Source organism: Triturus cristatus, chromosome 3_2, assembly GCF_964204655.1.
Source record: "Triturus cristatus chromosome 3_2, aTriCri1.1, whole genome shotgun sequence".
NCBI lineage: Eukaryota > Metazoa > Chordata > Amphibia > Caudata > Salamandridae > Triturus > Triturus cristatus.
In genome coordinates, this window is record NC_140584.1 from 520863131 (window position 1) to 520890627 (window position 27497).

The 27497-nt window shown below is 43.0% G+C and overlaps 1 protein-coding gene across 1 annotated transcript in view; it reads left to right on the plus strand.

Moving 5' to 3' along the window:
• The window catches only part of OVCH2 (ovochymase 2), an 881024-nt gene that overhangs the window by 230840 nt on the left and 622687 nt on the right, over positions 1-27497 (plus strand). Inside the window, exon 5 of the mRNA XM_085648218.1 lies at positions 22952-23047. Coding sequence (XP_085504344.1) covers positions 22952-23047 — 96 coding nt within the window. The remainder of the gene's footprint in view (positions 1-22951; positions 23048-27497) is intronic.

Here is a 27497-nt window from a genome sequence, read left to right on the forward strand (position 1 = left end):
CATGACTATAGGTGCCTGACCATTCGAAACAAGGTCTCTTTCGGGCTCTGAAGTTGGCCATTCAACAGCAATTTTACATGCAGACCATAAATCACCTGGAACCACAATGTCAAACAATGTATTCAAGCCAGTCCTTTGAGATCTTGACAAACCGGTCAACCTGCTTATACCACTCGACGAGCTTCTCCCGCAAGCGGGGGAAATCATTTGTAAATGTAGCAAAATCACCCCTACTCCAAGGCACATGCACGTACCCTCCATTCTGTACCTCTCGTAAAGGGAAATTTCCTACATCCACCATCCCCCCACCTGGAGGTGGCGTCTCTCCTATTGTCCTCTTAGAACTCTTCTTCTTAGACCACCATTCTTCCCATTTGTAAAGCATGATCCATGCACGCATTGCTATAATCAAATCCTTGAAATGGGACCTCAATCCCATGACCCTCTTCTCTTCCAATTCTTGGTCACTATACTGCAACCTATGGCTTCCCTGCAATGACTTTGTTTTGGACAGATCCACATCATACCTTTTGGCCAATTCTGACAATTTCTCATGCGCAGTTCTTGCCTTTCGAGTCACATCTTTCGCTATCAAAAGTAACTCATCTTGTTCATACATGTATACCCTTTCAAGAGGCAAATTTCCACTTATTATCTCATCTACTTCTGCTTTCAACCTTACCACATCTAGCATTCTCCCTTTCAAGGCCCCCTTCAATATTTCTTGACAAGCTGCCCCATTCCGCTCATCGTATTCGCATTCCTGTTCTCGAGGTCTAATCCCTTCTGTCATGCTTCTAGAAACGGAACGATTTGCTAAATTGCCTTGTTCACTTTCTACAGTTCTCTCACTCTGATTCTTATTCCTCACTGGCGGTGCCCACATCCGCAAATCTGATCTTGACTCAACCAAAGACCTCGGTCTCACTGACCTCGCATCCACCTGTCCCCTAGAGGAGTCTGCAGTGGCTGGCAGTGGCGTACTCCATTCTATAGGTTTTGGAGTCTGCTCCATTCCATTCACTGATCCATTTCCCTCCACCACACTCCTCGCTCCTACAGCTACAGCTGACTGTACTAGACTCCCAACTCTCTCTTGATCTGGGTCGTAAACTGAGACAATAGGTCCAATGGTAACCGGTACCTTTAGAGCATCTGGTAACCTCACACCTCTCCCAACCTCTGTGTTTACTACGGGCTGATCTTTCGTGCCCTCAGTTCCCGTCGAGATCTTCCCTTCTACTCTCACCTCTGACTGAGTCTGTGATCCACTAGTTCCTTCTGCTTGAGCCGACTTCCCTTCATAAGAATCTGGATTGTATGGAGGTGGTCTCTCAGACAACAACCTCTCTACTAGACTGTTATCTGTATCACTGTCATCGTCATCCACACTCTTTGCCTTAGCGCTGTCTGTCTTTTCCAGTAGCGGCTATCGTTTCTACTCTCCACCTTTTCTCTTGTGCACCCCACCTCGCATCCTGGAATGCCTTGATTGACTTCTTCCCCCTTTCTTGACTCCGATCTCTTTTCCTGCCATGCGCTGCTCTAATCCATGCATGCAACGCCTCAAACTGAGTTGGTCTCGGTAAAGGTCGTAGCGAAGACATTACAGATTTCAACTGATGCAACACTTCCAACCTGAAGGAGCCATATCGTGGGAAAGCCAATTCTCCATCGCCCTGGGTCATTTTATGCCAATTTTCAAGCCAAATTATAGTATGCAATCCCACATTTCTTGCCATATAATGCACCGGAGTATCCTCGGGAGGGGCTCCTTCTCCCTCTCGAGTAACCACATGTTTGTCACCTCTACATAATTCTCGGAAAACCTTAAAACATTTCATGGTTAACAAATTTTCAATCGCACACAATGTTTTCGTTCACTTCCTGATGTCAATCCAATAATAGCAGCGCGACTCACACCAACCGACATATCGCAGCGCGACACCTTCTGACGTCACGCTTCCTCCACTCGCAGCAGTTCCCCTCCTTTACAATTATCGCATACTCACTCACACGTCCCTTTCATACGCTGAAATAAACGTTTGTCCCAAACAAGTTACTTCTCTGACTGTCCGTCCATAGTCTCTCGAAATTGTCGACCTCAACTGGCAACTGTCTGTCCACAAAACGACCGGACAATCACCTCAACTGATAGGTTTCAATCACTCAATGTTCCACATACAACAACCCACGACCAGCGTCGGTTACTCATGCACTCACACATTCGCACCCCCTATCTCGGTCCGGATAATCGATGACGTCTCACGATCCCCTTTCAATGGTCAACAAAATCTACCTTGGGTGTCTTCTACACCACAATCACTTAAGCTACTCGTCGAACCTAAGATTTTCCCGGGCTGCGCGCGCTCACAGCCTGATCTCACAATCACTCAACACTCACTCCAACTCTGCAAGACATCACACATTCAAATCAACCCCGCAATCTACAAAACATCTCACCCTATTCATACTCACTCCTCCACGAACTGCTGCAATCTGCCGCACCGCTACTCTCCATCAATCTCCATCAGCCGCCGTCGTCTGCCGTTCACCATCCGATGGGTCACCATCACTTGACTTCAATGGGTCTCTAAGATCTCTTATCCTGATCTAGATCTCCCCTCTCTATCAGAGATAACCATCCTACTCTGCTACCAACTGATAGGACCGGATTCTTGCCTACCTGGTTCTCTCCAAGAATCCTCTCAGGTCGCCAGGATCTTTTTATCTGCTAAATAGTGTAGAGGGGAGAAAACCTAATTCTTAATACATAATCACCAGATTCAAATCTCGTTTAAGAAGGACCAACTGACTCCGAATCTAAAATTTGTAGGGTTTTATTACAACCAAAAATAACTGCACATACAGACACCTTAGTACAAGGTGCAGAAGATAAATGGGCACTAAAACAAACGCAAGTCTACGTCAGAGTCTCATATGACTCAAAACAAAAAGAATAACAAGCTCTAGGAGCATAAGAAATGCAATGGTTAGTCCAATATCTACATTAGGAATCATTAAACTAAAAAGGAAAAACAGTTAGTCTATCCCTACTCTATCTCTAAGGTGACGTCCCTACTTAGCATTTCCCTCCAAGGCAAGAGAGTAAAAAGGTGTCAGAAGTGAAGACTTCCTTAGAAGTACATTCACTTAGTCAGAGCTCGTTCTAAGATGCTCCTTCTAGCTTCCCATCTAAACCTCAACTGCTCAACCCTCAGGGCACTGTCCCTAATACAAAATCCCAAAAACGTAGAACACGCCCTTCGGCACACCTCTTCAGACAGGTCTTCTCCCAGTACTTTTCCAGCAAAACTTGTACTCCATCCAACGACGGTTAGCTTGACCTTGGGTCCCAGGCACCTTCTTCGCTGAAAATATCATCCGTAAATTCCAATGTACTCCCCTGTTGGCTTCTCGTACCATCCTAACTCCTAAAACAAAGACCTAGGCCCATATGTAGGTACCTAAATACCGGTCGGTAACGGCCGAAAATCGGTAAATATCCCGTTACCGACCGGTATTTAGGCAATTGAGATGTAGGTGGCTGGATTTCAGGATTCGGTAATTTACCAAATCGGAATTTTAAGAAATCGGTAAAATACCGATTCGGTAAATTACCGAATCCTGAAATCCTATGTAGGGGGCACTCAAGTGAGTGCATTTTTGGTTTCTGGATTCGTTATTTACCACCAACTACAAGTTGATGGTAAATAACGAATACCTTTTAAAAAGCAATTTTGTGCTTTTTGAAAAGTGCCATGTGGCAGACATACATGCCCTTAGGGCATGTATGTGCGCCACATGTGCACACATGCACGACTCAGGGGTGCAACAGAGTGTCAATGTGACACCCTGCCACCCATGAATATGCTCCTCCTATTACCGATTCGGTATTTACCGAATCGGTAATAGTGAATGGCTTCCCATTCATTCCTATGGGCCTCCAGGCCCATAGGAATGAATTGGAAGGGATGCATTATTACTGATTCGGTAAATACCGAATCCGTAATACCGAATATTACCGATTCGGTAATAATTACCGAATGTTTACCTACATTCTATTTACCGAATCATAAATACCGAATCGGTAAAATTCGGTATTTATGAATCGGTAAATAGAAATTTTCTACATATGGCCCTAAGTCTCTCTAACGAGCTAAATGTCCTTGCACCTGCAACAGAAACATGGGAACGAAAAACTTTTCACTTCTCTAAGATTTTCCATCCTCCTGAAACTCAAAGCCTTTACCAAGGAAAATCATTTTCGGCCCACAACGTTAGCTAACATAAGAAATGAACAGGCCTTTCTCTTTAAACGTATATATGATCAGGCCTTTACACTGTTAAACACACTTCTAAATCACACGTGCAACTTTAACATGGCACACGTTTAACTAACACGTTGCATTACATATAATCAAACCTTATGCATCTACTAAAATACATTTGCAATGGTCTACGACATTATTCTTCATGAAAAGCATGGTTACATTTCTAATCACACCTATGTTAAACGATACTAATAAAACAATTTCTATGTCACACTTAAACTACTTTGATTAACATGTGGGTGCGGATTAACAGTGATTATGATGCACCCCTACAAATTTCAGAATAACGTGACGCTCTATCAGGTGCACACATGCATATTTCAGGGGTGCAACAGGGTGTCCTTTTGACACCCTTGCACCCTTGAAATTGCATTTGCAATTTGCGAGTACCTAATGGGTACTCACAAATTGCGAATGTCTTCCCATCCATTCCTATGGGCCTCTAGGCCCATAGAAATGGATGGGAAGGTATTCCTTAATTGCGAATCGCAATTTGCGATTCGCAATTAAGGAATACGTAAGAATCGCAATTAATATTGCGAAACCTACATACATTTAATTTTGCGAGTTCTTAATAGTGATTTGCTGAACTTTGCTATTAAGTGCTCGCAAAACGATTTTTTTATACATATGCTCCGTTGTGCTAAAATATAACCCAGATGCCAGATTTGCATTTGGTGTAATTACACGTAATGTCATGAGATTTTATGAAATTTCACATAATTAAATAAAAGAAAATTAAGCAATTTCCCACACCCCTAGTTTTTTCACATAATTACTGGCACTTTTGGTGACTTGATAGAGAGGCCAGGAGTTCATGTATTTCCATTCTTAGACTACTGACTGATAAAGGTCTCTGGCGCCTATCAAGAACACCTTCAGTGAACATTGCCCTTCCTCTATAACTTGAGCTTGATGATTAATGCCCAGAAGTTTCATCTTACTCTCATGCAAAGGCTGATTTCCATAGGAGTGGTACTGGACATGACCAGAGTGAAGGCCTTGCCTTCGACTCAGAGGGTTGTGGATTTTGGAAGAAGATTCTGGCCTTCTTGACTCAGAAGCGTATCCTGTTTCTCATGTCCTACACCTGCTCGGTGTAATGGCTCTGTGCATCTTTTTGGCGCCACACACCAAGTGACAGATTTGAGGCTGAGAAAGCAGTGGCACCAACACTTATGTGGCCTTTCACTCCAGATGCCGATTGTAGAAAATGGGGTTACTGGTTGAGGGGGTGAAACTCTACTCAAGCAGCAATCACTGTTCTAATCAGGTTAAAGTCACAAGCAACCCCAAATTAACCTGTGCTTAACCCTCTGATAGCTTGGTACAAATGCAATCAGGCTTAACTTAGAGACAATGTGTAAAGTATGTATAGCACTTTAAACAGTAATAAAGCAAAAACATAATGCAGGAAAAGCTCACCCCAAATTAGAAAATAGTGTAAAATCTAAGAAATTATTTGAGCCCTAAATGACAAAAATCCAATCAGTAGATCCGCAGATATGCAATTTTAAAGGTTTAAGTGCAAACAGTGCCTAGAAGCACAAAGCGCCAACTGTAGTTTTCTGGTTGGGCCGGACTGAAAGAAAGTAATATGTTCAGGCTGACCGTGATGGAGCACGGGCTGGATACAGGGGCCTATTTAGGCCCACTGAACAAAAAGTACCTTGAATCCTTGTTTGCTGAGCATAGCAAGATCCCACGTCGATGAAGCATCGCAATGAAGAGCTTCTGATGAACCTGTAGGGCTGCAAAGCAAAGTCCTGCATCGTCGTCAAGGATGCCATCGATGAGTAGCTTGCGATGCAAAGGTCTGTGAGGAGGATCCTTCGTGCAGCAGCTGTTCGGGGGCGAATGCGCGTCTCAGCATTGGGAATGTTTTGCTCAGGGGCAGTTACGAAGTGGAGCTGTGAGGTGATGCATCACTCCTTTCCACTTAGGGCGACAAAAGCAAAACAAAAAGATGATGTACAAAATGATGTACAAATCACGCATTCAACCTAAGTCACAGATCTGGACTTAAGCCATCATTTTGTTGCTCACCATGTCACCCCAGTTTGGACCCAGCCAAATGCAAATCAGTCTTGACCCTGCACTCCTTAGGAACAGTCCAGCCCAAACTGCCTGACCAGGTCCTCCCTGGACCAGAAACAAGCATCCTAGGACCAGTTTATGGGTATCACCCCACATCAGCCAGGCTAGCTTGAATCCAGTGGCACTGTGAGCATCGGACCCACATCTGAGCATACCCTTCCCATTTAGGGTGACAAATGCCTTGGTAAAAGTGACATTTCTTTAGATCTCAAACTCGTAATTCCTACCTGCTTCCAATTGAAAGTTATCTTTTAATAAATGTTGTAAGTTAACACAATGTTATCCAATGGGAGAGGCAGGCCTTGCTGTAGTGAAACTTGAATTTTAAGAGTTTTTCACTACCAGGACATGTAAAAGTTAAAAGTACATGTACAACTTTTTAAATATACTACACCCTGCCCTATTCACTGTTTAGGGCCTACCTAAGAGGTGACCTAAAAAGGAAAGTTTAGGCCTGGAAAAAGGTTAATTTTGGCAGGTGCAAATGACAGTTTAACTGCACACACAGACTGCAATGTCAGGTCGGAGGCATGTTTAAAAGGGCTACTTTAGTGGGTGGCACAATAAGTGCTGCAGGCCCACTAGTAGTATTTAATTTACAGGCCCTGCGTACATGTAGTACCATTTAACTAGGGACTGACAAGTAAATTAAATATTCATATTGGGTGTAAGCCAAGTTACCATGTTTAAAGGAGCAGGGCCGTAGCCAGAAACCTCTCATTCAGGGGGGTTGCCACTAGTAATGATAACAATATAATAGAATAAAACTGAAGGTTCACTAGCAGTGTTGGTCTGGGTTATGCAGTTGGGGTTTTCTACATGCACAGAGGTTTTTGAAAATATGTTGCTAAATGTGGTTGGGTTTTTAATGCACAGCACATTTTCTGTTGTATTTTTTAATTCTGCAATTTTTTTCCAGGAGACATTATATAGAATACTGTGTGGGCATTTGGTTATTTTAACACTTATTAACATTATTGTATTGTATTACCACAATTGTATGTTTTGATTTTTATATGATCTCCCCTGGGGATATTTTGATGAAATGAATGCAATTTGATTCCTTTTAAAGCACATTGATTCAAAAAAGGCAAAGGTAGTGCGGTGTGGTTTTGCTCTCGATTTTATGCTTGACTAACACATTGCATGTTTCTAAGAGATTTCCTTTTTTTTCCTCTGACTTAAACTGCAAACACATGCCAGACCGGTACATTGTGCATATATGTGAGGATTCCATACTAAGCACATGCTAGAGGCCTGCATGCAGAGCATATACTTGAGCCAGGATGATATATGCAAGTAACATTGGAAATATTAACAAAAAATGGCTCTTCACTAACTATGGACAGCCATTCCTTCGTATGTACATTTTGGAACGGTTACCACGTGCATTCAATGTCTGGAAGAAAAGCCACATTCTGTTGGAATCTGGATTTCACAAACTTTCCATATATGCATAAGTTGCTGCCATATGAATCTGCAGAACACTGAGTTACATTCTTTTGTAGACATGAACCTCAGGCATCTTTCCAGTGACTTCAAAACCACCTAGATCAAGTTGATCATGAAGAAACAAAACCTCAATCCAGCCAGAGCATTTGACAACCAACTAATTCACAACATACTGTCTAGGCAAACTCATCAACAGAGTGGCCTTGGACAATATTTTATTGAGAGAAAGCAATCTATTCTTATTTCATCAAACTGCTTTCTGGCCTTGCTGAAGAACTTTCTTTGTTTTGATTTTCATCGAGGATAGGCAGAAGACCACAGTCATGGTGATAAAGCAAAAGACACACAATTGATGGACAGAATGCAGAACAAATCACAACATTCACCTCCAGTCAAGAGATCTGGGTTAAATCCATCATTCATTTGCTCACCATGCCACCCCAGTTTACACCTGGCCATATGCAAATCAGTCTTGACCCTGTGCCTCATGGGAACAGTCCAGCCCGAACTGCAAGCCAGGTCCTTCCTGGACTGGAAACAAGCATCCTAGGACCGGTTTCAGGGTTTCAGCCCTCTTCAGCCAGGTTAGCTTGATTCCAGTGGCACAGTGAGCCCAGGACTCACGTCTGGGCATACCTGGCGCACTTAGGGCGAGAAAGCAAAAGACACACAATTGATGGACGGAATGCAGAACAAATCAAAACATTCACCCCCAGTCAAGAGATCTGGGTTAAATCCATCATTCTTTTGCTCACCATGCCACCCCGGTTTAGGGTATGCCCAGACGTGGGTCTCGCGCTCTCCATGCCACTGGAATCAAGCTATCCTGGCTGAAGAGGGGTGAAACCCTGAAACCGGTCCTAGGATCCTTGTTTCCAGTCCAGGGAAGACCTGGCTTGGCAGTTCGGGCTGGACTGTTCCCGTGAGGCACAGGGTCAAGACTGATTTGCATATGGCTGGGTTCAAACTGGAATGGCATGGTGAGCAAACAAACGATGGATTTAGACCCAGATCTCTGTACTGGGGTGAATGTATGACATTGTTCTACATTCTGTCAATCAACTGTTGTTTTTGCATTTGTCACCCCGAGTGGGACAGGTATGCCCAGACGCGGGTCCCGTGCTCTTCATGCCACTGGAATCAAGCTATCCTGGCTGAAGAGGGGTGAAACGAGAAACCGGTCCTAGGATGCTTGTTTCCAGTCCAGGGAAGACCTGGCTTGGCAGTTCCGGCTGGACTGTTCCCATCAGGCACAAGGTCAAGACAGATTTGCATATTGCTGGGTTCAAACTGGATGGAATGGTGAGCAAAAAAACGATGGATTTTGGGGCCGGGAGTGACCATGGAATCAGACCTAGCTGCAAAAGTGAAACAGGTTAACAAACGTGCCTGCCTCATTATGTTAATCCTGTGCCATATTTTCTTTCTTCTGAGTTTCCTCAGATGTCTAGGCTACTATTATCCTGATACTGTTGCACCTGAATTATGCAAACACTTTCATTTGCATCTTTATTTTACCAATGAAGAAGACTACACAGAATTCAGAATGCAGTTGACCATTACTACACCTATGCAACCACATCACTCTGGGCATGTAAGCACTCCACTTGTTATGCACAGCTGAGCACTCCTCGTTCTACCACAGGGAAATTTATGGCTCTGGACCATCCACAATCCAAGCGAAAATGTGGGCATAAAAGTAAAATATGGACTACTCAAAAATGACACCTTCACTATTTGTTGCAAGCTGTAAGAAAACGTTGGTGGTATCATCACCTAGGTTTCAGTAAGGCAGCAAAAATGTGGATCTTTCTTTAAAAGATGACCTTCTTAATGTAAACTGCACCAAACTAGTACCGGACTATGACTACCTCTTTTAAGGAAGAATAAATCAGTCACATGCTACTAATGCGTCACCCGGGAAAGAGACATTTTCACGAAGGCCTTTGAACCCATAGCCTTTACAACAAAACCAGCAGAACCCATGTACTCCTTCACTTCAATCCACGATAAAGTGCAGGTAAGGTTTGCCATGACATGAAAGAAGCACCCAGCCAGTCCTCATGCACAACATCAATACTCTTCCCACAATGGCCACACTGCAAATTTAACAGCCTACAGGATTGAGCACAATGAACGGAGTAGCAGTCCTGAGTTCAAATACCAGGAAGAACAACTCAGTATTTCATCCTTCTTAGGTACATAAACTGAATAATAATGTCTTAAATTTACAGGGCATAGAAGCAGAGTGTGGCATGAATTGCTATATAAAAACAAGCATTTGCAATGCAATAAGGCCTCGCACTTGCGAGAGAGTTTGAGCTATTGCCATTGTAAATGACAATGCCTTTTTATTTATGTGTTGTTTTTAAAAACAGATAAATAAAAGGCATCATTTAGAATGCCAATAGCTTAAATGCTCGCAAATGCTAAACCTATTGCATTGAAATGCATTCGACGTTAGGAGAGAGTGTGTCCTGCCTGCAAGAGCTATTTGAGGAAATAGTGGGAGGCTGTAATGAAAGCCAATTGAGCAACAACACTCGTAACAGGGGGTGTCCTCATGGGAAGATACAAAATGGGAAAAGGCGGTACTAAGGAGGGACTACTAAGCCAATTGACTAATGAAAAGCCACAGTTTACAATGGACAAGTGCCACAAACCAATTAATAATATGGGCAGAGACTGGGCGGAGCTTAGTGGGGATGCTTGTGTGAATTATTTCCCTGGCACAGTACTTGTTCCCTTTGATGGGGCTGGCAGAAGTCTGGCTTGCACCCCTCCCCCCACTCACCTGGTGCACCCATTATCTGTACTAGTAAAACATGTTTTTGAATATACATCCTCACCACTGGAGTGGACAACAAAAACTGGCGCCAATTGTGTATAGGAGGCGTTAAAACAAGACTCACTTTTATGTCAGAGAAGTAAGCCACATTTGGTTAGTGAGTGACACTCAAACTGCTCCCACATAATATCTTGCGTGGTGCCCTGAAGTGGACAATCCTAAAACTGGCATGGGATGCTGATGGTTCACCCCACAGTAGCAAGGCCTATAGGGAATTGGGGATTTTCAAGGGGGCCATGGGAGCCACTGGAAGGTGAGACAGGGTGGGAAAGGCTCAGTCAAATCCCAGAAAGCTTACAATTTGGCTGAGCCCGCCCCAGCCCTACCAGGTTGCCAGGACATTTTCCTGTAGACCTGCCTGTCCTCACTCGGCCGTCCCCTGCAAATGAAGAAATGTTTCTTGTTTGTTTTTCTTTCGCTCTTACGACTGCATTAAAATCCGACCACGTGACGCATTGAGTAACGCAAGAGTAACGGGAACGGGCATATGGTTACTGTACAATCCAGCACACCCAGCACTGCACAAAGCCATGTCTGTGAGGTGTTTACTCTGTGGAGTGGTACAGCGGGGTGCCTCTTCTAGCAAACTCTGTTACTATGTGATGTATTGCTGCTATTCCAAGGGCTTACCAGCACTCTAGAATCCCAAAACACAAGGCCCCGGGGAGCATGAAGTTCCCCAATTATTACTGTGACATACACCTGCATAATAAAAAGCGATTAAAGGTGAACGCACAGTTTGGCACGTTTGTGGAACAAAGCCACGCAGGTATGGGCTGGAAGTTTGTGAAACACATTCTTTTTCCCTGACTGACGCAGATGGAAACCACCTGTCTTCGCAGAAATTCCAATTCAACATTTTCAAGAGTTGATTTTTTTACAAGCCCTCCTTGGGGTTGCAGGTTCAAATCTTACTTGGTATACTTGACCTTTCATCCTATAACATGAATATCATTTACATCCTCATGCTAAGTCCCAGGGCAACTTTGGAATTGGGCGCAAACTGTGTGTGCGCCCGATTTCCAGTTACGGGCTGTACACAAATTGCAATGAGTACCTGCAAATGCAAATGCCTCTTCGTAACAGCTAGGGAGGTGCGTAAAGGGGAGCAATAATTGTCTAGTGTCAGGGCAAAGAATCGGCTCCGCACTAAGGGGCATATTATCAAGCCCAATGTCGCCGCTTTAGGGGCCGTTTCCGCCCGAAAAGCGGCAATAATTTAATTGCAATATTATCAAGGACACGCTAACAGGCTTTAGCGCGTGTTTCCTTGTGCTAGCACCCGTTTTACTAACGCCTTGCATCGCATCGCTAATGAGATGCAAAGTAGGCGTTCCTCACATAACTTCATGGGAATACATCGCTAAGGCAGCTTCGCAATATTTACAACGATGCCCCGGACCCACGTAGCGACAATTAAAATCGCGCTAAGCCCCCATTAACGCTGGAATCTAACGTCTGCAAAATTCCTGACTTAGCTATATTATACTATGGGAGGTGGATTGTCAGGCTAAGTGCACCATATCGTATCATCGAGGTTTTACCTATCGCTGGATTTCATGCGATATTCCCGCATTTCCCCGCTAAAGCTGGATTTATTATCGTCTTGGAGATAAGCCCCTAGGGACATGCTACTCCGGTCTGGATTCAAAACTCTACATTCCGCAGACGTCAAATGGGACACACTGGCTGTTGTCTACCCACGGCCCCCACTGCTGCCCCAATAAACCCATCCAAAGGACTGTGTCAATAAACAATAAAACCTCTTCGTTTAACTCTCTGAGTAGGCTGATGGCTCTCGGGTTTCTGCCTATGTGGGTTAACCAAAACAAGCATTTGCAATGGCAGGGGAGGCGGGAAGGGGGCGAGAAGGCATGGCCAAAGTAGTGTTAACAGTCTAAATAACACATCCTTTACTGTGTAACATTCTAAGCAAAGGGGCCAGTAGCCATGGGAGGGTACAAATGTGACATGGCCATCAGGGACTAACAAGCCTCATAATTAATCAGAAGGCAGCATTTTAAGAAAGACAATGACACAAGCTAATTAAAAACATGGGCGGAGAGTGGGCGGAGCTTCCACTGCATACTCCATTACTACATGCTCTGCAGAGCAAGCAGCGCATGCTCGCTGCCGCTATAGGCTCGACCTAACGAGCTTCTAATATTATTTTGTATTATTGAGAGATAGTGTAAGATGGCCACAATGTCGACATTTTACACTTTATTCACCCTTTCATGTTGATCAACATATTTGAGCACTGCGAAACAGCCCAGTGGATTTTGACAGAGCAAATGGGGTCTTCAAATTGGGACCAAAAAGCGATTTGATGTACCGCAAGCAGTGTAAATCCCATAGGGACGGTGGTGCTCTGCACTGAGTCCAGTCAACAAGACATAAGCAAATTACAGTATGTGAAGCATATTAGGCTCCACAAGGAAAACAGACCTAAATACAAAGTCAAAACCAAGAAGGTTTATTTAAATCAATAAGAATTTGAGAAGGCAAAAATCAGGTTAGCAACTATTAATGTACAGCATGAATATGAGTTCATTTATATGGCAAAGTCAAAGCTTGAACCTGGTAAGGTTCTTCTCTAAATAACAGGCCAAAATGCAAATGGCAAAAGGGATCTTCCAAATTACATGTTTGGCTTTATGCAGGGCCGGCTTTAGCACTGGTGGCGCCCAGTGCGACAATGCTTGTTGGCGCCCCCAGTGACCACCTCCACTATGGGTTCTTTCATAACTATCCTTTCACAGTGCCCCCCAAGCCTCCATAGCCACTCTCTCTCAGATGCATTTAATTCATTTTATAGTGCCACTCCTATCAGTGTCAGGTGTCAAAACACTTTACACCACATTGCCTATGCAGATGACACTCAGCTCTTGTTTTCTTGGAAGAAGGGTGACGACTCGGTTGGGGCAGCACAGCACTGTTTGTCTGACGTGTTCCACTGGTTGGTGAGTGCACAACTGAAGTGCAATGAAGAAAATCTGAAGTGCTTTTGTATGGCTCGTTCCCAGTGGACTTTATGGAAAGGTTATGGCCTCCGGGTTTTCCCCGACCTCCTATGGGTAAGGGCACCGCAAAAAACCTCAGTGTCTGGTTTGACGAAACCCTGATCTTTTCAACACAGGTGAAGAAACTGGTAGGAACCTGCTTTGGCACTTTGAACATTTTGAGGAAGTTTCTCCCTCTTTTGCCTGTCAGTGCCAAGGAAACTGTGGTCCGGGCTTTGATTTTATCTCGATTGGATTATGCCAACGCTCTTTTGGTTGGTAGTCCAGGTTACCTGGTAAAGTAGCTGCAAGTGGTCCAAAACTCAGCAGCCAGACTGCTTCTGGGTCTTTCTTCCACACATAGTGTTTGGAGCCATTTACATAGCTTGCACTGGCTCCCAGTTGAATCTCGGCTGAAATTTAAGATGTTATCTATTCTACATCGGGCCCTGTATGGTTTAGGCCCTACTTATCTTCAAAAGAGATTTGTTTTCTACAGGTCTAGTAGACAGCTTCGCTCCTCTGACCAGCTGCTGATGCAGATTCCTAGGTTTAAGCGTCAAAGGCTTGGCGGGAGTTCTTTTGTCCGTAAAGCCGGTCTGGCTTGAAATGTGCTACCATTGGCACTCCGGGACATTCAAGATCCATTGCTTTTTAGGAAAAAGCTTAAAACATTGCTTTATTAGTTTCTGATGTGTGTGTGCTGGGACACTTTGAGTAGCCGTGCGCTTTATAAATTAAACATAACATAACATTACACAGAGACAATCCATCATGAGTGTGTAAATCTAAGTATAGGAAATGTTACATAAGACAGAGGACAAGAAGGTATAGATGTCATAGGTCATCCATACTTGTAGGCAGGATAGTTTAATGCTTGGTCAGGAGAATCAGAAACTTAGAATTTAAAACCTAACACCATGGTTAGGGGGGTTCTCTTATTTAATAAGAATTGATTTCTACCCATATGAACCCATTTTGCAACATGAGGATAATGAAAAACTGGTTGAAATCATAACGATCCAGCCTATACCTTGCCGTTTTCAAGCAGCTCTTTGATTACAGTTACTTGCTCACTGTTCTACATTAGGATTTTAACTCATAAAAAGCTAGCAACATAATGGTCTCTCTGACAATATAGTAACCCACTGACCTATTTACATTCCATTATATGCACTTTGTGATATGCACAGTCTTTGCAACAGGTATATTACCCCTCTGCCCTACCTTAGAATGAGTAGAAACTTCCATTACATAAACCTCCGATCTCGCTCTCTCTCCAGGAGGCACATTAATCACTGGAGTCATTTTGACATTTTTATTGTTGGCTGAGAATTGCTGGAGGTCAGGAAAGCAGCAGCAGGTGCTTTTAAAACCATAAATATTGGCGCCCCCACACAAAGTCAGCACCCGGTGTGGTGGCACCGGTCGCACCGCCCTAGAGCCGGCCCTGGCTTTATGTGTAACCGTCCGGTATTTTTAAAGTTGTACGGTATTTTTAAAGTATGGATTCCACACCAGACAAGAAGTTTAAATATTCTGTTTTAATTTTTTGATATTGGAATAGCTCTTGGATGTTTCATTAAATCAACACTGAAACGATTTGCTGTGAAAGTAGCATAAGTTATTTTGTTTAATGCTAGGCAGTTCTAATATTTTATATGCACGAATTGAAAGCACTTTTTTTTTACAGACTTTAGTAGGTCTATTATGTTCAATGATAGCTAATGTATTAATTATGATACTTTTATTTGAACACATTGAATGTTCTTTCCTTCTAGGTCCAAGCAGATCAATTTGTCTAGCAATGCCCAATGTAGTGATCGTAAGCATTTACTATAATACATACACTGTGAGATTGCTACTTAGACATAATTTCTTTGGTCACTCCAGTTTCCTCTATTGTATTTAACTCTTTATTATGTTATATTAATTGCATACTTTCCTTTCATATTGTGCTTTCCTTCCTCTCTCCTAGGATTCTAATTGCAGAAACTGATAGAACTTTATAATTTGAGAAAATGTTTACTGACCGTTGATGTGTAATGTAATTATATGTATGGAGGTTAATTTGTATTGTGTAATTTCTATGAGACTGTTTCTCAGAGATTATATTTATTATATGGCCCTGCTAAGAGTATTTCAATCGTCTTATATTTATTTTAACCCACTCACACAATGTCATGTTAATATTAAAATAACATAATTCTAACTTTTCTGAGACCCACACAATATTTAAAAAGATTTTTAAATAAAACGATTTAAACATGATGTCATTGAAACTACTTTTTACAAACATTTGCTCTTTCTGGGATTCTCAGCACTCTAGATGGAGTCTGAAGCTGTTCTTCCAAAGAAGGGACTTTGGGGCTGATTTAGAGTTTGGCAGAGAAGATCCTCCATTGCAACGCCGACAGAGAACCCTCTCCACCAAACTGAAGCCTGTTTTACAGTCGGACTGCCCTTAACTATGTCAGTGATGGACACTACACTGTTTCCATCGCTAACAAACTTCTTTGATGGCCAAAGATAGTAAGGGCCATCAGGGTTTGGCCATTAGACTGCCCACCCAATTTAGAGTGGGTAGTCGAATAGCTAGAGTTTACTATCCCTTCCCGTTGCAAAAAATGTGCCGTTAAGGGACAGTAAAAATGTTTAAATGACCCCTGCACTATTGCAGAAAACTCCTATGGTGTGGGGGGGTCATTATTTCTTATGCTTTCAAAAACAAAATCCCACATTGGGTTTTTGTTCTTGAAGAAATTAAAGCTTGTTAAAGGTTTGATGGGCGGCAGTCATGTTTGACGAAGCCGTACATAGCTGTCAGTCAAACATTTTAACACATTGACAGGAACCGATGGGATGACGGCTGCTGTCAATAACTAGAGTTGTGTGCTGGACCTGCGGACAACTCTAAAGGATGGGTATGCCATCAGGGCAACAGAGTACCTTACTCTGTCATCCTGACAGAGTATATACTCTCCCCCGAACTCTAAATCTGGCTCTTTTCCCCTAATAGAATAGAGAGACTGGAGGACAGGAAGGGGTTATACTGTAGTAGTAAAGCATTATAGAGCACCATATCTTATAGAAAGCCGCAAACTTGCCAGTAACTGTAAGATTAATCATCAATATTATAAGATTATAGCAATAGGAAGATACCAACTAGTTATCGCCTTGATGACCAAAATTGGATGTGACTTATGGCACACTCAAGAGGAAGAACTGAAGCAGTGTTTACCATTCAAAAGCACCAGCAAACAAGGAGTCAATGATTGGAACAAATAAAAATCAGAACAAATATTATGATGGGCAACTTCATGTCATCAACAGGGCATGTATGACACCATCAGCGAATCCTGGCCTTTTAGCCAACAGCTCTTTGCAATCTCCTTCGTGGAAGACCATATTTAGAACTGGAAAAGTATACCTCCAAGTCTCAGAAAGGATGGGGTTGGGCAAAAAGCGTGGACTGCTGGAAGACATCACACAAAACATAGGGACCCTACAAGCTATGAACATATCAAACAAATGTGAGCAGAAGACCATAAAGGAATCGAGAGGAGGTTCAGCCACTGTGTTTCTGTGTCTTTGTCACATCATGTGCATTCATCCACCATGCCTTCCCAAAACAGACATACCCAGGTTTAAATAAATTTCCCTGGCAAACCCAATACTTCGAGAGAGCTAACTGGTCACAGAGACCAATCAATACTAAGCACACAGACTGGCCAATCCTCAACAATACAGCATTAATGATATTTAGGTATGTCTCTTTGCTTTAGAAGACCTTTCTTGGGTTTTGTTCCAAACTTGTTTTGTGAACTTTGTAATTGTACACTATTTTGTGTTTAGACAGCATCCAGTTTAAACACAATGGCCTTTATTATTAGCGGCCTGGTTAATTATGGAATGTGGGGTAACTACTGTTACCGCACATATCGCAAGTAAGGGGTTTGTAAGAAATAGAGGAAGGTCAAACCTGCAGATATGTATTAGGGGAAAAATGCCCAGGATTGCATGCCCAAGATTGTAAAATATGCATGTTATTACTCAAAACATGTAATCAGTAATATTCATCACACCTAATAAATTCTGACTCTGCAGAGCTGTATTTTATAAGGTGCATAAATATCACACCATTTACCAGGCAGCTGGGAATAAGGGCTAATATGTATGTAGAAATATAAATGGCATTTCAAAGGGTGCATCTGAAACTGAAGGTAGCCAGAGTTGTAGGGGAACATTATAGAGGCGGACGAGCTACTGAAGGCTTGAGCAAGACCTGGGCAAGATGCCAGGCTTTGGCTCAGCTTGACGTCCAATTTGAGCAATTTGGTACTTGAGAGCAAAGAAAGGAGAGCCTTCATGTGGTTTCTGCCACCCGCGCCCTAACGTCATGCGGCAAGTAGATGAATCATTAACCTTTGATGAAAAGCAGAACAGAGATAAATCTAGTGGCTGAATTGCACAATTATTAAAGTAAAAATCATTGGATCAATCTCGACTTTCCTACTTGACCAAAGTGTGTGATCCTAGGCAAATATTTTATTTTGCTCTTTTCTTCATTATCACCTATGGGAGCACTTTTAAATGCATGAGTTGAGGATAGGCTCTACACAAAAGCCTCACTTGTGTATAATTTATTAGATTATAATGTTGTGCTATGCATAATATGAATCTATGCCACATATGAGGTGCTCCTCACAACTGAGTAGGCCTCTTAGTACACTAATGGCATTGTTGTCAAGGGTGAGGGGCATGAATGTTTCTAAGTTCATGTTAAAAAATAATCACTTTGAATAAATGCTTCTAAATGCAGTAATATAAACTGATGAACTAAACTAAGCTGAAAGGCTTCTGCATGTTAAAGAAATACACTTTTTTGAACTTTGAAGAAACCTTATCATATTCTAACATGTTAGTGTAAACAGGATGAGGGTAGAGGCTATTGAGACCGCACAAGACAAATGAAAAGTGTTTTTTAATATCCCATAGTGCAACGAACCAAGGAGCACTCCCCTCTACGCTCCTCAACTAGGAACAAGTCCTATCACAACATTAAACACAAAAAGGGTTCAGCACTATTCAGAAGGTTATAACCATATATTATCAGTCATTCGAGAACCAGTGACTACATAAAAGGATGTCCAAATCATCGGTGTGGTTTTCTTTGAAAAAGTGTCTTTATTTAATATTTTCATAAGAATGGAAGATCATAGCCAACGCGTTTCGTCTCTAAAAAGAGACTTCTTCAGGGCTTCACAAAGTAATATAGATGGTATTCGCATTGATGTTTTTGAGCACCAGTGGCGCAAGGGGCTTGTAAGTAAGCCCCACAGGGCCTGCAAACTGAATCAGCTTTAATCATATAGTGGACAATTGTGGATTTTCAGAGCAAATTTGAATGGACATGCCCCGTGAAATGCAAAGGGGCGAGTTCTTTATGGCGACGTGCAGGTTTGAGTGGCCACGAGCTGCTGGAACTGCCTTGCAAACTAACATGAAAGTAATCCTTCCTCATAGATGGGGCTTATTTACAAGCCCCTTGACGGTGCGACACTTTTTATTGCATTAAAAAGTGACGAACCGGTAGCGCAAGGCGCTTGTAAATAAGCCCTAGAGTCTTTCTGCGCCTCCACCGGAAGCCCCTGGCGTCACACCTCCTGTTAGACAGCAGGGCACAACTGTGGTGAAGCTTCCTGCTGCCAATTCCCAAGCTGTATATACTCAGCTCCCATTGGACAGAACAGCAACACAAATTCAAGGTTCCCAATCAATGCAAGCGCTGCGCTGGCATATCTTATGCCCACATCTTATCCCTTGCCATGTAAGCAGTGTGTGCTACATGGGTCTGAGTCGAAGCAGGAAACCCACATCGCCCTGAAAATAGTAGAGGTAGGTAAGCAAATTCAAAAAATGCTAATTTGTGTATCTGGTTGTGAGCATCCAGTATCTAAAGAGGACCAATGGTGAGATCGGGTCAATGGAGTGAGAGGTGAAGAGTGCCCGCAACGTGTGTTGCGGACACGGCATATGGAGGCTTGGGTGGCGGAGGCCAATCAATGGTGGGATACCGGCACTGCGAATCTTATAGATTTCATTGTGCCACTTCTACGACCCTTTTTTGCAGGGGAACGCCCACCCTGCATACATAATACCTGACGCAGGTATAATGTAGTGCAGGGCTTTACAAAGTGGCACATCTGCTTAGATATGTCACTTTGTAAATATGGTGCAACGTGGTGCATTTTTAACGCCACCGTCACAGCGTCACAAAAAGTGACGCAACGGCAATGCAAAGGGCTCATAAATAAGCCCCCGACTGTATATTACATCATGACGTGAGGCAGGATGCAGCCAGTTAAGTCATGCTGACAACCTGCTGCATCCTGCCTCACATCGAATGAAGAGGCTTACAAGTTATTGCGCTAGACAGCTGCTCAGCGGCATTAATAACCGTTTATGCTACCAATATGGAGTATGGTCCATGCAATTATGGCGCACATTGATGTACTACAGAGTTAGAGCCTTATTTACATGATTTTGCCATGGGGTAGTTCAGCAGTCCTTCCTGCTGTGCTACCCTACAGCAAAAGACAAGGGTAGGAATGTGGTTATCTATCAGATACGGCGCATTCCTGACCTTTTCCTCTGGGCCGGCACGCATTGGGCAGCTGTGCACCAACGCAGGCACCTTTGAGCCATGGTGCAAGGGTGCAAGGGTCGCAGGGATGATTGTTTTTGTGCAGGAAGGGGAAACTTCCTGTACAAAAACAATCCCAATAGGCTTTTTCCTCTTTCTGTGTGTGCTGCAGAATGCGGCACACATAGAAAAAGGAAAAACAAGGACAAATAATGATATTTCTCCTCGTTGCGCCTGCAGAGGTATAAATATTTGGTGCTGTCTCAGAGTTACAATTCCTCATAAATCTGGGGCAGTGTCAAAAATCCATCGGTGTTGCTGGGAGCGCACACAGGAACACACATTGCATGCCCCTTTAACACAGAAAACTTTGTTAAAGGGAGCAATATTTACAAGGCCGCATTAAGCCACACAAAGTGGCTTAGTGCTGCCTGGTAAATATGGAGCAGATCCCTGCACCACCGAAGCATCGCAAAAAGTGACACTCCGGTGGCGCAGCCTCATTGTAAAGGAGGCCCTTAGTATTCAACCATTATCATGGCCTGTCACAGCTTTATACCCAGCCTTGTAGTGAAGCTAACCCCCTGTTATGGGCTCCCAATTCGAGGCATTGTTTTAGGCATCCCACCATTCAATGATCTCAGTGGCTTCACCCACATTGCTGATCTTCAACTAACTTCTAAGAGGATTATTTACAAGTCCCTTATGCAATGGTGCGTCACCTTTAATATGGGGAAAAAGTGATACACCAGCAGCGCAAGGGGCTTGTAAATAAGCCCCTCAATGTTTTGAAACTCTTCCAGCTAGCGAACAACACCATTTATTTACTGACCTTGTTCATATGTAACTTAATCTAGACCATGACTCTACCTTATCTTCTAAAGTAAAATGCGAACAGGTGCAGGTAATTCTAGTCCTCCCTTTTATGCCACCTCCCACAGTCGTTCGTCTGTCGTGATGATAAAGGCCTGCTACCACCGTTACCAAATCCAGCTGGTATTTGCCTCTAAATTCAGCTCTGTGGCCATGGTGTCCTTTGAGTTTCTCATCCCCCTTATTAGGTCTCGCCTGACCCAGCACATGCGCTGGTCTGGCGAGACTTATTGAGAGGGCTCCAAAAAGTTCTACCAGGCCAGCCTAGAACTACAGTGCATGTGCGCGGGTGCGCGCGCCGCGATTACTTTCACTTTCAAACTTTGATGTTTGATCGCGATCACTTTTGCGGCATAGCCAATAGGTCTCACTTTTGGGACCTTATAAGTATTTAGTTATGCAACTGTTGCATGACTAAACACTTATAAGGCCCCTGTTTCCTAAGGGTGTTGCTTTGAGAAAGCTGAAGCCAGCATGGAAGACTTCTGTCCCATGGCGGCCCCATCCATTCCTTCACAGCCCATTGCTGTACCACTGAAGACGAAATCCTGCTTTATAAACGTATATGGGGAAGGACAGTGTCTGCCTGGTTGTAAACAAGGATTGTCAAATAGTCCAGAATTTGGAGGGACTCAACGTGGCCCTGCACTACACTACAGCTGCATTGGGCTTTTGACAGCCTTCGTTTGTTTATCAGGCCCCTCATCTCAGCTTTACAACAAAGCCTAAGGGCCTGATTTGGATCTTGGAGGATGTATCACCCCATCACAGCGGTGACGGATATCCCGCCGCCGAAATATACATCCCATTATATCCTATGCGATGTATATTTCGGCGGACCGGATATCACTCACCGTTGAGATAAAGTAAACTGTTCGCCAAGATCTAGATTTGGCCCTAATTGGTAGCAAGACTTTAGTATGGGTGAGTTAATGCCTGTGTCTGCTGCAGAACTCCTTCTTCATTTTACCAACTACAAATATTTCCGACTTTGTACATGTTTATGTACCTAACACAGGAGCCGCTCATGTCGAGGAAAAGAGGTGCAGAGGGGCTCATGGAGGTGGGGGAGTGGTGGATCAAGGAGACAAATAGAAAGAAAAAAAAAGAACTTACCTGCCGCATTCTGCTCCTCTCTCTCCGCTGCAGGCAGACACAGGCTCCCAGCCTGCCCTGTGACCAATCCTGAAGCTGCTCTCATAAATGAGAGCAACTTCAGGATTGGCCTGTGGAGCCAATGATTTGTGCTCCAGGACAGACTGGGAGCCTGTGCCTGCTCTCTCCAACCCAGCAATGCAGCTGGGGTTTGAGAGAGCTCCACTGCACGTGTGTTTGGCTGGTCTGAGACGTCCGGCCAAACCAACATGTGCAGTGAATAGCAGTGCCCACCACTCCCCCTACAGGCTGTCATTACCCTGGCCCCACGGCACAAGAAAATAAAACAATAATAAAATGGGTTTAAACTCGTTTGGCGGGGTGAGGCGATGCTTCACTGCCACATCGGAGGAGCCGCCACTGGCCTAAAAACCTTCTCAGTTTAGCGTTTATTCGAGCAATCTCAGCTCTTAAGCCAGCTTTTTTTTTCTAGTAATCCAGTTCTAATCAGGACTAGAGAAATTTACATTTTAAAAAAGCACAATTTGTTATGTTAACAATTAAAAAAAAATAATGTGTAAAAAATGCATGTCTTACATTTTAGGTCCAAGTGTGCAGCCAGCGTGTCTACCAGCTCTGGATGAATTATTTGAACCCGGCCTTGTTTGCACTGTCTATGGATGGGGAAGGCTGTCAGAAAGTAAGCTTTCACATTAATGTCACATATTTTTTTCTTTACAGCATATATGTAAAAGAGCTTTTAATCTGACCCCTGCTAAAACGTTTGTTCGCACTTTACAAACATAATGTTCTTAATCTTTATGTTGCTCTTCTGCCCTGGCCTATGACGAATTGTGGCGTTATCTCTCACTTCATCAATACATAACCACATTGTTATGTATTTGGAACATTTCCATCGTAAAGCTTTTTGTATTAAGTTACTTGTTCAACAAATATGAACAACATATGTAGTAAAGTACTAAATTAAAGGTATACCATAAATGATTTTCTGGAGGAACATAAGCAAACAAGTATAATCACTGGCAAACCCATAAGTCTCTTCATCATAAAAGCCTGAGCTATGCACACGGATGCGAATGCATGGCTGGTAAGTTTGCAATGAGTATTCTATTTAAAGCAAACCCATTTTAAGATGGCCGCCATTGCACGTGGGTGTGCCATGGCGCATGGAGGCTATGTTTTTTTATGGTACTAACATGGACAGCCATATAAAAATATATAAATTAAAAGTAAAAATGTAAATCAAAGTGTGCATAAGAGTGAACATGTATATTAGTAAATACAACAGGTTTCGCCTATGTAATTAATAATGAGCTTTTTGTTATACGTTGTAGCCTGCTGAGTACAATATAAGTTACAGAAAGTCTGCCAAAGTGGTATTACTTGTATATGTACACTAAGGCAGTATATTGTGCTGTTACTAGTGGTATTATAAAGTGGGGAGATTAGGTAAATGGTGCAGGACAAAGATATAAAAAAATGTACCTGATAAGTAGGCTTGAAAGTGGCGCAGCTATGGGGAGAATAGGTAAAGAGTGGAGGAAAAACCATACAAGTACAGCGTAAACACTGTTTTTGCAAATCCTAAGAAACAAGATTGTGAAAACTAGATGAAAAGGTGTTGTTTGGTTTTTGTCCATTGTTAAGATAAACAAATAAAAATGAACTTAACATTTTTCAAATGAGCATTCGAGCAGTTGTGTAATATAAGTGAAAGAAACACACTCAAAGTGAGATTATTGTTTTATTGCAATGGGCAAGTTTTTTTTTTTATTACAGATTTCCCTTACAAAGTTTTAAAAATTATTTTGCACTGCATATTTTTTTTAGTATTGCGAAAAAACGTAAAGATGAACATAAACTCTGAAACAATAATGAGCATATAGTAAATATTTGCACTTGCGTTGTCATTGGCACTGTGTTCCCGATGGTGTACAATGTTTCTTTATTTAAACAGTACTCTGTGACATTTTCAATTATTGTGCTTTATACTTTGTATGCTGTAAAAAATACTGTGTTTTTTCCCCAATACATTTGTAATAATAAGTCCCGGTGCCACTGCACCTGCTACACCATTGAAATCCTTACGCTGGTGCCTGCCAGATAACTGCACTTTCTCAGTTTTAAGAATGTGCAGTTGGTGTTCTTTATATTATATTACAACGAAAATACAGGAGGCTGTTTAAATTACTTTGGACAACTCAAACCCTTTTTAGCAATTATTAAGCTAAAATACCAGGCTTAAAGCGAGCTAAATTAGACAAAGCGTTTGCCTGTTTGAAGAATGTGCAGTTGATGTTCTTTATATTATATAACAATGAAAATACAGGAGGCTGTTTAAATTACTTTAGAGAACTCATACCCTTTTTTGCAATTATTAAACTGAAAAACATGATAAAAGTATGCAAATGAATATGAATGCATTTTAAATCCACGGAAAGATGAACAGCATAATTCTCTCTATTAGTAAATAACTCCTACTGCAGTTTACAGAGTATCGCTCAATTACCACGTTGCTTATTCATAAGGCCAACGGAAAATACGGAAAACAATATAACGTGTTTGTTGCTAGTGCCTTTGTTTGTACCCTTACTCCCTGAGCAAAGATATATTAAGTTCTTTTACTTTCATTGCCCAGGTAGTGTCTGGCCTTTTATCTACACAGACAGTGAGAGATCCCCAGGTTTCTCACTTGTGGTTTGATCGTAAGTGCTTGCAAGCACTGAGGAGGTCAAAGTTAGCCTTGAAGCAGTTGCCCGGTGAGAAAGATAGTGTGACTCAGTACCGGCGTCTTTACAAGGAAGCAGTGAAAGCATGCGGGTGCCAGCGGCAAAAACAGGCTTTGGAGGATCTATCTAAAGTGAGGGAGTTGAGAATTTCAACATTATTCTGGAAGACCATTAACAATCCCTGCTTTGCGGATCCTGCTAGACCGACTGTGTGCCACCTTATTTCCCCAGATCAGTGGGTTTCTCATTTTGAAAAGGTCTGTACTGCAGGCTCTCTGGTGGATTCTCATTTTGAAAAGGTTTATGCTGCAGGCTCTCTGGGAGATTCACGGGTAGACATACCCTTCAGCCCAGATTTAATCCCTATTAGCTTCTCTCTGGATGAGGTACGTTCAAGTATAGAACTGCTAGCGCTAAATAAGGACCCCAGCCCAGATGGAATACCCCCAGATCTCTTCTGTGATAATATTGAGGTCTGGGCCCCCCTTTTAACTCAAGTAGTAAATGCGGCATCCATAAAGGGAATGTCGCCCTTCTGGTCCACCACTACAAGAATCCAGATTTACAAAAAAGAGGATAAGGATGATCTGCAATCATATCACCCAATCTCCCTTATCAATGTGGTTGTTAAAGTTCTTGAGCGGGTCCTTCTAGCCATACTTTCTCTGTGGGCCACAGACAATCAGATTTTATCAGACGTTCAGTTTGATTTCCGTGAAGGCATGTCAACCACCGATCAATGTCTCAATCTTTATCTTTTGTCAGCTAAATATCCACTGACACAACCGGGTGTTTTGTATCTAGCCTTCATGGAACTTATGTCCGCTTTTGATCGAGTTGACCAAGCTGTGGGACATTTTGATTCCCTTGGGAGTGGACCCCCGTATTGTCAATTTGCTTTTTATCACTACATGCCCAGATGACAGCAGCAGTGAGATATATACAGGAGGGGACACTTACAAAGTATTTTATGTGCACTAGGGGGGTGCGCCAAGGCTGTATTTTAGCTCCATTTCTATTTTCCATTTATATAAACAGCCTTAAGGCGGACTTATTGGCACTCCCAGAGTGGGGAGGAGAACCCTCCCAGTTTTTACTTTACGCCGATGATGCGATCCTTATGGCCCGCACGGCATGGGGCCTACAGATTTTAATAGATGGCTTTGTGTCTTTAATGGACAGACTGGATCTGTCTGTTAACTTTGCTAAGTCGTATGTGCTAGTTGCCGGCTGTTGGGGGCCCTGATTGAAAAGTTTCAAAGCAGGTCCTCATATCTTTACTAAGGGTCAGTTTTTTTCTTACTTAGGTGTGTTATTCGATGAACGATTGCAGTGGCGAGCCCTCTTAGATGGGAAATTTAGTGAGTTGAATAAAGCAGTGGGGGCTATTTCCAGCTTTGCGAGCAGACTTGGCTCATGGGCCCAAGAGATTATTCTAAAATTGTATAAATCTAAGGCAGTTGTGAAAGTTTTATATAGCAGTGAGGTCTGGGGGTACGTTCCTTTCTATAGGTTACAGGTGGCGGAAAAAAAGTTTTGCGCCGGCTCCTGTGAGTTCCCCAAGGCACACCAGCTTGGTCGGTGCATAAAGATTTAGGGGTTGAGTATTTGACAGTCTTGGTGGCTATTAAGCCCCTACTTTGCTGGGCAAAGATATGGACATGCGAAGCTAAGGGTTTAAACTGCCAAATCTTAGCAGATTGTCTGGCCCTTGAACACGGTAACCAAATCCCTTGGATACAGTATATAAAGGAATCCTTCAAGGCCATAGGGAGGCCAGACTTTTTTTTCACAAACAACACTTTAAGCCCAAGGGTTGTACCTGTAATAAAAGACCTATATTTTAAATTTGCTATTGCCCAGCGTGAAATTAGGGTGCTCGGTAAACTGACTGTGAGGGCCTATGCAATCTTAAAGCCCATATTGGGTATGGAGCCATATCTTTTTGCACTTTCCAGCGCCCATGACAGATTTTTAATTAGGCCTGGGTGGAAAACTACGCTACGCTCGCGGAGTGTGCGTAGTTTGCGCAACTACGCGTAGCGTAGCGGGCATTTTTTGCTCGTCGCGGTTCTCAACGAGCGAGCAAAATCAACATCCCGGCAAGACTTTTTCCCCGTTCGCGATCGGCAACATCAAGTTGCCGATCGCGAGCGTGGAAAATAAATCTCCCGGTGAGATTCTCAACGCAGGGAGGTCAGGTTTCTCATTGCGAGTGGTCGTGTATGCTCGCGACCACTCGCGATGAGAAACTACCAGTCCGCGTTGAGAAAGCTGCTGCTCGAGAACGACCACTTGCACTGTGCATGATGCCGTTCGTAATGATTGCACAGTGCGGACAAGCATCCGGCACTGTTCAATCATTGCGAACAGCATTTCCCTACCGCACTACGCAGTTCG